General features: G+C 40.9%; 2 protein-coding genes across 3 annotated transcripts in view; one reads left to right on the top strand and one right to left on the bottom strand.

The window, feature by feature from the left end:
* Positions 1 to 4,493: 4,493 nt before the first annotated feature.
* Positions 4,494 to 5,834, bottom strand: LOC311247316 (trypsin-1-like; the record flags this gene model as incomplete). Its single annotated transcript, XM_084337673.1, has 6 exons — positions 5,774 to 5,834; positions 5,524 to 5,674; positions 5,164 to 5,414; positions 4,924 to 5,060; positions 4,690 to 4,791; positions 4,494 to 4,541 (listed from the first exon to the last, which is right to left on the bottom strand). Exons 1-6 carry the CDS (start codon positions 5,811 to 5,813, stop codon positions 4,494 to 4,496), a joined length of 729 nt encoding a protein of 242 aa, XP_084193799.1. The 5' UTR covers positions 5,814 to 5,834.
* Positions 5,835 to 8,926: 3,092 nt separating this feature from the next.
* The window catches only part of LOC311247254 (trypsin-1-like), a gene marked incomplete at both ends in the record, with an annotated part of 28,279 nt that continues 23,469 nt past the window's right edge, over positions 8,927 to 13,736 (top strand). The window contains 6 exons of one of the 2 annotated variants that reach the window (XM_084337605.1): positions 8,927 to 8,996; positions 9,634 to 9,784; positions 9,913 to 10,163; positions 10,861 to 10,997; positions 11,810 to 11,911; positions 12,050 to 12,097. In XM_084337605.1, the coding sequence (XP_084193731.1) occupies positions 8,957 to 8,996; positions 9,634 to 9,784; positions 9,913 to 10,163; positions 10,861 to 10,997; positions 11,810 to 11,911; positions 12,050 to 12,097 (729 nt within the window). Of the gene's footprint in view, positions 8,997 to 9,633; positions 9,785 to 9,912; positions 10,164 to 10,860; positions 10,998 to 11,809; positions 11,912 to 12,049; positions 12,098 to 13,736 lie in introns of those variants that run through there. The other variant, XM_084337604.1, reaches the window with a different exon arrangement.

Below are 13,736 nucleotides of genomic sequence, written 5' to 3'. Positions count from 1 at the left end.
GGTCCCGCTACCATGTCAGAATGTAGCAGGTCACATACAGGTCAAATTGTAGTGCATGATACACGAAACTGTTATGGTTAAACACCACATACATGTTTTTCTTTTCTTTGTGTGTCTTTGCATTCCAGGCCAAGGAAACGGATTCTCTGCTCACATCTGTGCAAAGCCTACATGATCAAAACAAATAAAATACTGTATGTAACAGCTGTACAGTTCCCAAGCTACAAGGCCCCTTACCTATAAATAGATACAAATATAGAGTGCCCAAAATTGGCACTTGTCATGTGTAAACACATATGGCTCACTGTGTGTGTCCAGCACACCAAGCATAGAGTTATGTCAAAAGAAAGTCCCAGAACATGGAAACCTGACTTCTCCTGCAAATAGAACTATCCTATGCAGTTTGACATTCATTGATCATTGATGTAAGTCATGCACAGGGTTACACCAGCTATGTGTACATTCTCTCTACTATTTTCTGACCACTAGAGGAGGGCTGCAGTTCACCACTATAAACAAAAATATAAACATAAATATGCCTCACGTTACTGGCACAATCAGTAATTGCTATTGTTTTGTTAGGCATCGACAGTGACCTATATATGCTGTAAAATATAATATATAAATGTATATACAGCACTATTGTACATGCTATCATTGTCCCCACCAGACTGGTGGACAAGCTGATCAAGCTGGGTCTGAGCTCCGCTCTGAGCGCCTGGATACTGGACTTTCTGAGCGAAAGGCCCCAGGCGGTCAGGGTGGGGGGTCAGACCTCCAACACCATCACCCTGAGCATCGGGTCCCCCCAGGGCTGTGTTCTGAGCCCCCTGCTGTACTCACTCTACACACACGACTGTGTGGCCAAGTTCAGCTCCAACTCCATAGTGAAGTTTGCGGACGACACAGTGGTGGTGGGGCTGATCTCGGACAACGATGAGAAGGCCTACCGGGAGGAGGTTGAGGTACTGGAACGCTGGTGCCAGGACAACAGCCTGGTCCTGAACATTGGTAAAACCAAGGAGCTGATCGTGAATTATAGGAGAGGACAGCAGGAGACACACACACCATTGAGGATAAACGGGGCTACCGTGGACAGGGTGAGCAGCTTTAAGTACCTGGGGGTCCACATCTCAGAGGATCTGACATGGTCAACACACATAGACTCAGTCGTAAAAAAGGCGAAGCAGCGCCTCTACCACCTGAGACAGTTAAGGAAGTTCAGAGTATCTGGGAAGATACTCCAGTCCTTCTACTCCGGAGCTGTAGAGAGCATCTTGACTGGAAACATCACTGCCTGGTATGGAAACAGCACGGCACAGGACAAGAAAGCCCTACAGAGAGTGGTGCGCTCAGCCAAGCGTACCACGGGTATTGCACTACCACCCCTGCAGGTTCTATGCAACAAGAGGTGCAAATCCAGAGCCTGCAGAATAATGAAAGACCCACACCACCCCAACAACAGCCTGTTCATGCTGCTGAGGTCAGGCAGACGCCTGCGAACCCCAGCTACTAGGACAGAGAGGCTTCGGCTCAGCTTCTTCCCCCAGGCCATCAGAGCCTTGAACACTGAACTCTCCACACACAAGCACAGTAGCACACATGAGCACACACACGACACACTTATGTACAAATACCGATATGCCCTACTATGTTACTTGTTTATTGCACAATGTTATTTTATTGGATTCTATTATATGTTGTTACTACTGTATTGCACATCGTTGCGGGCAAGACCACCCACATTTCATTGTATACTTGTATGCCGTGACAAATAAAACTCTTGACTTGACTATCATACAGAGTTATATGGCGGGTAGAATATAGCATGAGGTAGGTTATGATTATTATGATTACAGTGTAGGGCAGTTGTAGACAGTGAAACCAGTAGGTATACTGGCAGTTTCTACATGTGAATGCGATAACTTGAATAGCTTCTATTCAAATCTTTTCAAATTTGGTAGGTTGTGGGTTTCTTTGATATTGATTGTGTAATATGTGAAACCTATTGATATTTGGCTGCATGTGCACTTGTGCAATATTGTAGCCCAAGGTGAGGGGGGCATCCCTAAACGGCTCTTTTCTTCTTTCAGAACAGGCTCACTGTCACATTCAGATGGAACACCACATGTGTCTGAATTGATATTACAACTGGTCCAAGGTGGTAAATGATCATCCACAAAATAATAATGAAATATGCTGCATCCACTTTTTCAAGCATGAGAAATAGAAGTTACAGTGAGAGTAGACATGTGCTTCCCTCTCTGTCGGACCGTGCAGACTAGAGGCTGAGGTGAGAATGTCTCTCTCTTTCTCGTGAGTTCACACACACAGGTCTTCCATAAAAAAAAATTTCAGACTACATTTTATTCAATGCACTCAGGTAATTAGTAGAGATGGGTAAAACTCACAAAATTACTATTCGATAGTCACTGTGAACTGTGGTCATCGCTAACAGGCTAACGTTATTTCCAGGAACAAACGCATTCATTCCTAAAGTAACATTGTTGATGCTTCAGATTCAGATTCAGATTCAGATTTCTTTATCACACCATTTTGTACAGGTACAAAATGGAACGTGATTTGACATTACAGTGCATGATTGATATTTTCACAAATAGGAACAACATAATAATAATGATAAATAAATAAGTAAGTGCAAAACAGGACAGAACAGTGAGACAACAATAAGACAGTAAAGTGCAGTGGTAGGGGACATGGAAACAGTGCAGCACAGTTCAAGTCCAGAGGTCCAGCCCTAGCAGCTCGCCATAGAGGGGGGGAGCAGGGGGACACCTGACTCATTTACCAGGCGAGCTGCTGAGGGGAAGAAGCTGAGTCTATGGCGGGACTTTAATGTCTTGGGCAGCCGTAGCCGCCTACCGTGGGGGAGCATGGTGAACACTTGAAATGTCTGAGCTTCCACGCTAACATATGTTTTTTTTTTTTTTACTTAAACACTCAAATAAGCAAGCTAGCTGGCCGCTGTCATTCCTAACAGCTAACGCTATAGTGGATGGAGCTAGCGTATTTCGGAAACAAAAGCATTCATTCTGAACATTACATTACTGATGCGTGAAATAAGATGGCAAACGTACAAAAAGACTGTTATGCTACCTGGCTAGCTAGCTACATATACCCAACATGCCATTCAGCGGTGTAACAGTTAATAGGGTCCCCTCTCAATACACTGTGAGTAGGGTCCAGCTGCAGACCCGGAGAAGCGCCTCTCACGCGGCACGCCTCTGGCAGCCTCAAGGCACCTCAAAGGCACTAAAAACAAGATTACAAACATCACAAAACAAACTGGTCAGACTACTGCTTGACCTTACTCCTAAAACCCAAGTTTTCAATCAATCAATCAATCAATCAATCAATCAATCAATCAATCAATCAATCAATCAATCAATCAATCAATCAAGAGACTTCATGGCTGGTGTGTGGTCAGATGGGAGGGCTTTTCCTGGAAAGACACAGTCCCTGAATTTGTTGGCCAATCAAACTTAACCAGTAAGCCTGAAGTGGTCCTATTTGTGTCCTGCAATTGTGCTTCATTTTGTAGATTTTTATTCTTATAATGTTTGCATAAAGTATTTATGAATATCTATGAATGTTAAAGGGGAACTTGTTGAATATAGAGGGTGTATGTATGGTTGTAACTGACTGTATTTGCTCTCTACTGCCCAAATGACTGCATGTATATCTGTGTCCACTGGAGGGCGCTGTAGGCGAAGCGTCTACTGTCTACACCAGGTTGGGACTATATAAACCTTGGTTCCCTCCTACTGTTCCTTCTTCTCACTTCTTCCCCTCCCGGAGAGGAGATCATATGTGCTGCTGTATTATGAGACTACATGATAAATAAATCGCTGCCAGCAGAGCAAGGCCAAAGATAGAATACCATGCCTCTTGTATACATTATTGTCGCCCCATTGCCAAATCTGTTAACAGAACTATCTTATAAATGGCCTTTTCCAGTGTTTAGCATTGTTTTCTATAGCAATGTGGGGTTGTACCAACACTGTCTTGGTCTCAAATTCTCATTTTGGCGCATTCCTCCAGTTCAGCTGAGACAAGATCCTCCCCCACTAAACCAAGCCATTCTGAATTGAGCGGATCTGTGACAATTCTGATCTGCCACCGCCCACCCACAATCAACTGTGATACGTTTATATGAGCAGTGAGTGCAAATAATGCCAAATAATGCCTGTTCCCTGGGGGGCTCCAGTTTTTGTCCAGATGACATCCGATACTATGTCATCCAGCCTGACAAATGCAATTAGTTTTTTTCCCCTTTGAAATGAGGATTCACACTCATGAATGAAATAATACAGTGCAAAAACACAAAGTTATCATTAATGCAAGACTTTATTGATTCTTCATCTTTAACATACTGTAGAAGGTTGAAAATGGACTGCATAGAGATTTGAAAATCATATGGCCGTAGTGGAGGTTAAACGGTAGAGGTAGGATTGGTGGATGAAGCATCAGACTTAGTAGCTGGCCATGGTGCTCTCCAGCCAGTCGTTGAACAGGCACACCTGACAATAGAAACAGGAAGATGTTAGCAGCAGTTCGCAAGACACAAGAAAGCGGTAAATATGGACACACACATTATGGAATATATCCTTGTTTGTTCTGTGTGAGCAATGTGGTAGGCCAAATAAAAAGGACATATTTGAGTCGTACCTTGGCGTAGACACCAGGGTAGTCCCTCTCGGCACATCCGTAGCCCCAGGACACAACACCCTGCAGCTCACCATCGCACACAACGGGGCCACCGGAGTCACCCTGAGAGAAGGGGAAAGGAGGAAGGAGATGGACGGGATTCTTACTAAAGTTCAACATGCTGAATATAACACCATAACAATGGATGGTGGATGTTGTACAACTGATATAATGTTATATAATTACTGTACATACCTGGCAAGAGTCCTTGCCTCCCTCCAAGTATCCAGCGCAGAACATGGCGTTGGTGATCTGGCCAGGGTAGGAGTTGTCACAGTCCTCATGAGACAGGATGGGGATGTTCAGGCACTGCAGCTTGTCGCCGTCATCCACTGATGAAACAGAGTGGAGAGGGGACATTGAATACTACTGAGGAAATACACTGGTGAACATTTAGCAAATCTGTCAGTTCCCAACGTTGGTGTTGCTACTCACTGGAGCTCATGGTGTTGCCCCAGCCAGAGACTAAGCACATGGTGCCAGCAGGGGCACAGCTGGTGGGCAGAGCCACAGGCTTCACAAACTCATTGAGGGTGGCAGGCTTGCTCAGCTTGATGAGCATGATGTCATTGTTGATGTTGTAGGAGCTGTAGTTGGGGTGGCGGATGACACGGGCAGAGGAGATGAACTGCTCGGTGCCCTCGGTACGCCTGATGTGGTGCTCGCCCATACGCACCTCCACACGGCTGATGAAGGGAGACAATGGGTGGGTAAAAATGCAGATGATTATCGGTGGTGCCAATAAATATATGATTTTCTGTTCAATACTCGGTACATTAGTTATAAGGTACTTACGACTTGTAGCAGTGAGCAGCAGAAACAACCCAGTTCTCGTTGACCAGAGAACCACCACAGAAGTGGTAGCCAGAGTTCAGAGACACCTGATGGGGCTGGGAGTAGGGCTTGCACTCATACCCTCCGACGATCTTGTCGTCCTCCGTAGCGACTGAAAACACAGGAAGCAAAACCGTCAACAATTATTTGAGTGTATAGATTTCATTGACAGCTGAGATGAATGTCTTCGTGTCAGAGGGCTTATACTCACAAGCAGCTCCGATGAGCAGAATGAAGACCAGAGACATCATGGTTGCTGTGTGATCCTGACAATGAAACTACCTCACCTGGACCTCTGGTTTATATACCATTTTCCATACTTGACACACTGTCATCATACCAGTGACCAATCAGGAGCCTGGAAGAATCTTTAGGGAATTGTAAAAACAGATAGAGCTCAGAGTTGGCTCTGGCCCCCACTCCCACCAATACCAGACATATGCTCATCATATGCTCTGGCAAACATCAAGTTCAGCGTATAATTGTTTCATAGTAGAACATAGTAGTTGTGTAATGATTTAGTAATGATAATGACCATTATTTATTACGGTTTTAGCCTCATCATTTTTAATCACCATGCCATCATGAAGCACACAAGAAAGACATGCAACTGTTTAACTATATAGCAGCAAAGGTAGTTTCCATGTTGCACAATTACATTATTGTAGCTAATCTGAAGTATTGTCAGAAGGACTGTGAGCACGGAGAAAATACTTGTCAAACCAGAGAGGGAAGACACATCTGAGTTTTATATCACTATCACAGGTGGGTGGGTTATGTTTGATGACATATGACTAAAATTTGATTTGTCATATACGTCACAATGTCATGAGCTATAGGAGGGAAAGGGGCAAGGTTTTGTTTTCCTAATATAATTTAAAACATATGTGTATTTCTCTGACTGATAGGATAAGTCATATAATAACTAACATATTATTTTGATAGATGGAAGACAGATTAATAATAGCTATGTACACGCATCTTTTGAAAAGGTTGACTAACCTAAACACTGCAACTTATAAATAGATACATTTCAGCGGACACTTCTAGTAGTAATCTGTGTTCCGTTATAGACCTGTATTTTCGGCACATGGTGCAATTCCCAACCTTGGTGTGCAGCTGGAGATACAGTAGTGCAGCTGGAGCGGCTCACATCTGCACCCAGCTGCACCTGACGGCCTTCACCCAGGGGCACACGCCCACGTGCCCTAGAGCACAGCAGCTCAAAGAGAAACAGGCTGATGTCCAAAATACTGTGGTAATATTAGTTTTAAAAAACTACTGAATAATTGATTAATTATGCAGATGTTTTACCATTTTGTAAATTGTAAATAGGAAGTTAGGAAAATTATTTTATAATTCGAGCCTATTAAATAGGCTCGAATTATAAAATAATTTTCCTAATTTCCTAATTTTGAATAACATTTTGAATAACATTTTGCACTCATCGATGACACACAACACTGTTGGTGAAGTATTTCTCTCAAATCTGTCAACTCACTTATGTTGTTTGTTTGTATTTATTGTTTTGTGTGGACACCAGGAAGAGTATAGCTGTTGCCATTTGTAACAGCTAATGGGGATCCAAATAAACTTAAACTTAAACTTAAACTTCATGTCATTGGTGACAATCTCTTGAAATCTGCTGGTTTTATGACACATTGTTAGATATTCCCTCGAAATTAAAGATGGAGAATAACATATAAATGACTCAATAATGTAAATGAGTCTCCGTGATGTAAACAACAATATTTGAAATATTTGAGGAAAGAGTGAAATGAACTAATAAAGTGATGCACTGTGTATATGTAATTTCCAATAGCCAACCAGTTTATAGATGATATAATTAGAGCAGTATGTGGGGTAAGATTTAGGTCTGACTAGTCTATTAGCCTAAAAGGCAGTGATTGACAAAGATGATAATTCATTGTGCTTCATTGTTGATCACGCTTTTGAAAGAGGCTCTGCCAATATGGTCCCTATGTTGTGGAACACCCTGCTTGGGGAACTAGGCAGACTAGCTTTCTGCTTAAAACACACGTTTGCATAATGTAGATGTGCTTATGTGTTATGTTTCTTAATGTGTCAGTCTATTGATTTATTTTCTATTAATTTCTATTTGTTATTTAGCTGTATTACCACCATTCTCTGGTTGGTTGGTTGGTTGGTTGGTTGGTTGTCTGACTTAAAATGTTGTACTGTTGCTTTGTCTCTTATGTTCTCTTATTTTACTCTTTTTATTTTAGATAATGAAAAGTAAACAAACAAAAACACAACAACGGTTAAGTGTGTTACTACTATTAATCATTATTATGATTTTCTCTGAAGCATTTGTAACTTGTGTTTTAAATCAGCTGGTAACACCTTGCTCTGGGGGCAGGGACGTGCAGAAACACTTTGGGAGGCAGGTGCCCAACCAAACAGAGAGCCGGGCACATCAGAGGCTGGCACAGCGTCTGCCACTTCACCTCATGATCAGCCTCTCTCTCCCTCTCCCTTACTCTCCTTTGTAACTTCAATGTCTAAACGATGGTCAAAAGCACGACAGAAGTGGAGACAGCAGACCACATATGAGTTGCTTAAAGCAATCAATAAATCACAACACCAACACTTCACAAACACTGGTCTTATCATAATATCACAGTATAGGCTATGACAGAATACAGTATGCAATATCCACGTTTTTGTAGAATATAGTATAGTCCAACTGTTATTGTGTAGAGGCATAGCATAATAGTGTGTATAATATGTGTTAATGTTAGTTTATACAGTACAGTATATCTGGAAATGAGGCAGATAGCACCACAGGCTACTATCTGCAGTGTACAGTAGGCAGAGGAAGCCAGCAGTTGGTCAGATTGCTTTTGCACCGATGTACTGGTGACACTTGCTTAGACAATTAGTTGGAAGTAAAAGGTTTACTTATATCTTAGTTCATGCCGAGAGGGTGGTCCCTCTCAGCACATCCATCATGCATCATGTTTCAACATTAACACAAATGTTTTAAATTTAATAAAATTTTAAATGATGGTTTACCAAACCTTTGTTAACGGAACAGGAAATTAGATCTTAAGTATTTAATCATTATTATTGTGTCACCTAAAGTGTGCTGATAAGTTCAATATGTATAAAGTGTATTATTTATTATCATTCTTATAAGAACAGTTTAAGAAACTTGTGAATAATCCAGCAATTTTGGGCTCAAGGTTATTATAATCTTTTGGCATCGTCACCTCAAATGATCGCCAACAATTGGCGTCGATGCCTAGTGGTCCATCTTTGCCCATTACTGAACCAATCAGGCAGCTCCATCGTACAGGACAGTTCTAACAATTGTGGATATAAACTAGGGGTCGAGGTGAGGTTCTCTCATCAACTGGATCACACAGCAATCATGAGGTCTCTGGTCTTCATTCTGCTCATCGGAGCTGCTTGTGAGTATAAGGCCCTTTCAGAGTAGCCTGCCTCTCAAGGCCTATACCACATACTGTTTTCACAGTACAATCTGGCTCATCATAATTACTTTACAATGATCACTGAGAACAGTAAAATGTACAGATGATATGATGACATAAAACACATTGATATACTGAACCAATACACTCAACGGTATAGTTCTGATTTGTATAACCGTATACTCTATTTCCTACTTGATGATGTTGATTGGTAGAGTGCTTTCTCAGCACCACCCATGCTGTTCATCATAGTGGATACCTAACATCACTTAATTAGCCACAAACTAATGCAAATCAATATAGCGTCAACTTAAGCTCCTGTGTGTACAAGCTGATTTACCATAATTGAAACCTACTCCAAAGTGTAAACAAAGTACATTTCAGTTATGTTCAGTTAGCTTCTACAGACAGGAGCTTGATTCCATTTACTTTGTATTAGTTTGTGGACAACTAAGTTGTGGGTATGAAGAACAGCATGGATGCATTGTGCTGGAAAAGTACTCTACCAATCAACATCATTGGTAAGAAGGAAATAGGGTTAGGTGTTAAAAAGAAAATCACAACTGTCCCTGTTCTGCAACTGCAGATTCTGACAAATTACTTGAATTATTTTCAGTCGCCACGGAGGACGACAAGATCGTCGGAGGGTATGAGTGCACGCCTCACTCCCAGGCCCATCAGGTGTCTCTGAACTCTGGCTACCACTTCTGTGGTGGTTCTCTGGTCAACGAGAACTGGGTTGTGTCTGCTGCTCACTGCTACAAGTCGTAAGTAGACTAGGCTGTAAACCTTAACATGTACTGTACTTTGCAATCCTTGAATCTCAAATCCTGTATCTGGTACGATGAAAAACACTAGGACTTTATAGTCATCCCTTCTCTATTCTCTCTTTCAGCCGTGTGGAGGTGCGTATGGGCGAGCACCACATCAGGGTTACCGAGGGCAACGAGCAGTTCATCTCCTCTGCCCGTGTCATCCGCAACCCCAACTACAATGCCTTTAGCCTTGACAGTGACATCATGCTCATCAAGCTGAGCAAGCCTGCCACCCTCAATGAGTTTGTGAAGCCTGTGGCTCTGCCCACCAGCTGTGCCCCTGCTGGCACCATGTGCTTAGTCTCTGGCTGGGGCAACACCATGAGCTCCGGTGAGTCGCACCTCATCGAAGAAATGCCAACTTTCTGTAGATTGAGTCCAACTGCAGTTTAACAATTAAATTGTGTGCAATGTTCACAATATCTAAGAATAATTATATTACACATTTGCCTATCTCTCCCATCCTGTCTCTCTTCTTACTGTAGTTGATGATGAGGACAGAAGCTTCTATCCCCAGGCCATCAGGATGCTAAATGCTAAATGACAATAACACTATATGTAACAAACCATCAAATACACTCACAGCACACACATCCACACGCACACACTCACTTTAAACAAACAACTCACTGCAGCACCCACTTTACCCACTTTAGACACCCAACACACTTTATATTTATCTGTAAAGAATTTGCACTACAACTCATACCTCATCACACCTTACTGTAAATTGTACCTAAATTGTACCTCATCCCATTTCTGCATTGTACTGTTTATTGTATTGTAACTCAGTTACTTTTCTACTCAGCATTGTATATTGTATATATGTACATTGAACACTTTTGTCTACGTACTTGACTTCTATTTTATACTTATTTTATACTTATCTATTAAACATTTTATCTAGCACAATCTCTGGAGCAAAACAGAAAGAAGCATTTTATATAAAAGTATTCTGTACTTTTGTATGACAACTAATAAAGAAACTTGAAACTTGAACGTGAACCGTCTCTCTTCTTACTGTATAGTTGATGACGGTGACAAGCTGCAGTGCCTGGACCTCCCCATCTTGTCTGATCAGGACTGTGAGAACAGCTACTCTGGCATGATCACGGGCACCATGTTCTGCGCTGGGTATCTGGAGGGAGGCAAGGACTCTTGCCAGGTATGTACTTCTCTGCTTCTCAAACAGACACATACATCCTTTCTGTGTTTGGCTATATCAAATAATTTCTTTTTTGTTATTGTTAGGGCTGTCAGTTTATCGCGTTAATTTGATTAATTAATTACACAGCAAATTATCGCGTTATGAAAATTAACTCAACATTTATATATATATTTTTTAATTATTATTATTATTATTATTATTACATTTTTTTATCTCATTCATTCCATAAGAACGTAGAATAAACATTTACAGACTTTATTTTTAAATGGGCCATTTGCATGTTCTTGGTATCTGATTCTAGGGACATCTATGGATCTCAGGGAATGTATTCCCAGTGTCAGAAATACTGTGTCTGTTACTAGGCTTGAGTAAATTGTAATGAACCAAATGAGAATATCAATTCAATTTTATTTGAAATTTTTTATTATCTTTGACTGTGAATAACACCATGATAAAATTTACCAGACCTGAAAAATCTAAGCAAATGAATAAATGGAAGATGATTAAACAGAAGGTTTTGTAGATACAGTACTGAATTCTGCCATCCGGACACATGCAATTTGAAATATGATTAGAGAATATAAAATAGCAGGCCTAAAATGGTTATGCGATTAATTAATTAATTAATTACAAATCCTGTAATTAATTAGATTAATTGTTTTAATAGCCTGACAGCACTAGTTATTGTTGAAACATGATGCAATATATTGGATAAAAGCGTCAGCTAAATGACTAAATGTAAATGTAAATGTGCCATCTGTTATTTATTTACCACTTTAAAACTATCTATTTTGTATCTCTTCCTTCAGGGTGACTCCGGTGGCCCCGTTGTGTGCGATGGTGAGCTGCAGGGTGTTGTGTCCTGGGGCTTCGGATGTGCTGAGAGGAACTACCCTGGTGTTTATGCCAAGGTAAATCCTTAGAATAAACTCAGATATAAATATTCTTGAAAGTTATTAATACATTTTACTTGATGGTCCAACTAAACTGACATTATTCTCCGGTGACTGCAATGCATAATATTAATATCTCTTCTTTTCAATGATCAGGTCTGCATGTTCAATGACTGGCTGCAGAACACCATGGCGAGCAACTGAGTCTGATCCTATGATTCAACTTCTTGTTCAGTCACACCATTCAACTTCATGGGTTGTCCAAATTCCATCGTTTGTGCTGGAGTTGAAAACAAATAAAGTATTTTAATTACATAATGTATTCTGTTTTGGTATCATTATCGTAAGAAAAAAGTATGATTCCCACAATCCTGTTACAAAGCTGCTACAATTATTATAATTGTATCTTGTTTAGAGCCCATGTGTTTGTAACTCACAGGTTGCTTGGAAAGCAGATGAAGTTACATCGGTATCTCTAGTTTAAATTGTTGCACTGTGGTCTAAAACACTGTTAGCACTGTTAGCACTGGCCGCTTTGCAAACGTTACAGCAGCCACTGAGCTGTAGAACATTACAATGTACAAGACGGATCAAAGCAATCAAAACAGAGGCATTTCAGCGGATGAATTATGCATGTTTGTTGCAAATATAGGTGTGTCAGAGACTGTGGTGCCACATCTATAATCATACCTATTACCAATAGTGTGATTACAAGTTACCATGTTGGAAAGACAGACAACAAAACAAAGAATTCACCAAATTTCTGTGCAGTGGTTGAGTGTTCAAATTCGACTGTAAAAGTAAGAAGAAATGTAGATAAGCTGTATTTGACAGCCCCACTAATAATAAACCATGCAGTTAACACTTTAACTGCCACACACGAGATATCTCGGGTTTATTTTTATGTGGTTGAAAGCCACTCACGAGATTTCTCTGAATTTTTTTTTCTTTTTTTTTTTAGCGATCTGAAATCATATTGCATCACACGAGCCTACCCGAGTATACACGAGCGCCGCCGGCGATCATATGTGGAAAAAAGCGCCCCCTATCGTCTCCAAGATGACATAAGGGATTTTGGAATGGACTCAATGAAAATGGATGGGGAAAAAAATCCGGTACTCCACATTTTCCAGTCCACTGATCCAGCCGGGGTTACCACAGTTCATTCTGGAGCCTCTGAGACGCGCGGAATCATGTACTGCACTGTACACACGGTGGATCTATACACTTATCGATTTTTTCGAATGGTGATCAGGAATTGGAATATACCAGTTGGATACCATCTGATGTCAGGTAAGGAATCTATGTTATCAGTGTTAAGATAATCAGACTAATTTTGATGAAGTTATAAGCTGTTTTGTGAAATGGGCTCTTTCGGTTTCACTGTAAAAGTCCAAGAGGAAATCAACGCGGCAATTATCCGTGCGCGGCCCGAATGTGCTTGCGTATAATATTGATCATCTAGCGTTTATTTGAAAACGATTCATAAATAGGCAGACGAATATCAACGTTGTGGAATATTCCAGTAAAAGACGATTTTCATAGAATGGTCCAGAATTTTTTGTTTGTTTTTTATCTCAAAACGGGTGCTTTTCTAAATGCTCTGAAACGGAAATGACGCGATAAAAAACCAATCTGCCTTGACAGCACTGACTGGAAAATGGTCTTTGATAAGCGACGGGCAGATTAGACACATAGCCATAATTTAAAACATAGATTAGGCGATATTAACGTTAACATTGAAGTGGATGGTGGCATCAAGGGGGTAAAAAGGAAAACCCGGCGTGGCACTCAAAGTGTTAATGAAGTTTGTTGTTGACATATTTCTCTATTAGTGTTAACT

Source organism: Notolepis coatsorum, assembly GCF_963971535.1.
Source record: "Notolepis coatsorum genome assembly, chromosome: 2".
NCBI lineage: Eukaryota > Metazoa > Chordata > Actinopteri > Aulopiformes > Paralepididae > Notolepis > Notolepis coatsorum.
The sequence above is the reverse complement of the archived record's forward strand: the minus strand, read 5'-3'. Positions and strand labels throughout refer to the sequence as shown.